The sequence below is a fragment of the Trachymyrmex septentrionalis genome, unplaced genomic scaffold (genome assembly GCF_001594115.1).
Source record: "Trachymyrmex septentrionalis isolate Tsep2-gDNA-1 unplaced genomic scaffold, Tsep1.0 scaffold13, whole genome shotgun sequence".
Classification (NCBI taxonomy): domain Eukaryota; kingdom Metazoa; phylum Arthropoda; class Insecta; order Hymenoptera; family Formicidae; genus Trachymyrmex; species Trachymyrmex septentrionalis.
The window spans coordinates 5,385,400-5,387,420 of record NW_017304438.1 but is presented as its reverse complement, the minus strand read 5'-3'; the positions used below and the strand labels follow the sequence as shown (position 1 = coordinate 5,387,420).

The window sequence follows — 2,021 nt, the reverse complement described above, 5'->3', positions numbered from 1 at the left end:
TGTATATATATTATTATTATATTTTTGAATGTCTCTCTCTCTCTCTCTCTCTCTCTCTCTCTCTCTCCTTTTTATTCGTGCATGTTTTAATTTACATATATCAAATTACTTAAACTAAATTCGATTGCATTTCGTTCATACGTATTGCAAGGACACGCCGAAATATGAGATCATCGTACGTGAGACCGATTAAGACAATCTTGCATATATAATATTATCGCATGCACATTCGTACTGCAATCGTAATCGTGAGACGTATTCAAAACCAATAATTGCCAGAACAAGACATATCAATGTTTGAAGTTTCGTCAGGACGTGGATTTTGGGCAAAAAAATACATCATTTCCGCATATAAAAAGGTATCCTGAAACAAAAAAAATTAGTTGTGCGCAATTAACAATTCAGTTCTAAAGTCATTTGCACTTACACGTTATTACGAGTCATGGCTCGAAGTCACATCATTTCTGCGATGTTTTTGATACTCATTTCTGCAAATGTACGTAAATATACCACGTCTAAAAAAATATTTTGAAATACACAAATTAATTGTAAATTAAATTAATATTATAAATTAAAGTTACATATATGTTTCAGTAATACATTAAAATTTAATTTAAATCATGTAAAATATAACAACAGCAAACATTTGTTATTTGTAAAACTATATTAAATAGAAAAGATTATAGTTCATGATATCATATGCAGAAAATTTATGCTAAAAAATATACATATACAGACTTTACAAAAAAACATTCAGGATTTATATGGTAGTACACATCATACAGAATAAAAAAGCCTTAGTGGTTTTTTTTTACTTATTGTCAGTATAATGTGTACTATCTCTACAAACGTTAAATGCTTTTTTATGAATACTTTGTATATAAGTGAACCAATAAGTAATCTTAATATATTCCACCTTGATTTTTGAGAGCAAACTTAAAGTTATTTAATGACTCATCTATCATATATATTTCTTATAAATTTTCTGATGTAGTGCTGTATTTGTTAACAATATTTTGCACAATTTTTACAGATAATACATGGAGGAATTATATCAGGACTGTTTCACGAAGACGGTATCTCAGAGATTGCAGGTATACCCTTTCGCGAGTTATCTCATAGTTTTGCAACATCAGCAGCTAATGTTTTCAATGGCTTCAGAGAGCATATTGATAACTTCCGTACCCGTTTGGCTCAACGTATAAATATTCCACCTGAATATCCTACATTACATCGTTTAGTGCATGGAGATATATGGCCGAATGTTGCGCGTCCAGCACCGATTGTTCCTGGCCGTTTAATAATATCGCCACGTCCTATAGGCGGTAATAATAGAGCCATTGATGATAGTATTGCTAGTGGCCGTTTAATAGCGCCACGTCCTATAGGCAATTATAGAGGCATTGGTGATAGTATTGATAGTGGTGCTGCTTCCGCTGGAGCTGCAAGTTCTGCTGCATCTAGAAGATTAGCAAAGTACTCGTCTACGTAATAAGCTCGCAACTCACTGTAAAATATCGACGCTGTATAGTTATTATATTATCTAACAATTAATGCATAATATATAATACAAGATTTACATAAAGTCCTTAATATACTTACTGTTAGTAAGTTTGATCTAGTACATCGAAATAATAGAGTAAAATAAGCAACATGTAATTTCAACGTTTGTTAATTAAACAATAGTTGTAATATTTGTTTCTTGAAATAAAAAAAATAAAATATTATTTTTTTACGATATATATTATTAATTTGACATAATTATATAAATATCTCCTTAATTTTATACAAGTATAACTTTTAACTGCAATACGTCTGTCTTTTAATTTCAATTTACTTGTTATTTTTTAATGATTATAAGAATAAATAAATTTCTTTATAAAACAATTAAACACTTATTTATCGTCAACCTAATATATTTGCGTTTAATAGATATATAATCTAAATGACAAAAAATAAATGAGTTATATTTTTCAAATATATTATGTCAACGAGATATTGACATTTATCATTTTGGAATT

General features: G+C 28.9%; 1 protein-coding gene across 2 annotated transcripts in view; it reads left to right on the top strand.

The window, feature by feature from the left end:
* LOC108756734 overlaps window positions 1-1,644 on the top strand; it is a 9,757-nt gene extending 8,113 nt beyond the window's left edge. Inside the window, exons 2-3 of one of the 2 annotated variants that reach the window (XM_018500758.1) lie at window positions 152-359; window positions 1,034-1,644. In XM_018500758.1, the coding sequence (XP_018356260.1) occupies window positions 294-359; window positions 1,034-1,492 (525 nt within the window). In that variant the 5' untranslated portion in view covers window positions 152-293 and the 3' untranslated portion in view covers window positions 1,493-1,644. Of the gene's footprint in view, window positions 1-70; window positions 360-1,033 lie in introns of those variants that run through there. The other variant, XM_018500757.1, reaches the window with a different exon arrangement.
* The last annotated feature ends 377 nt before the right edge of the window (window positions 1,645-2,021 follow it).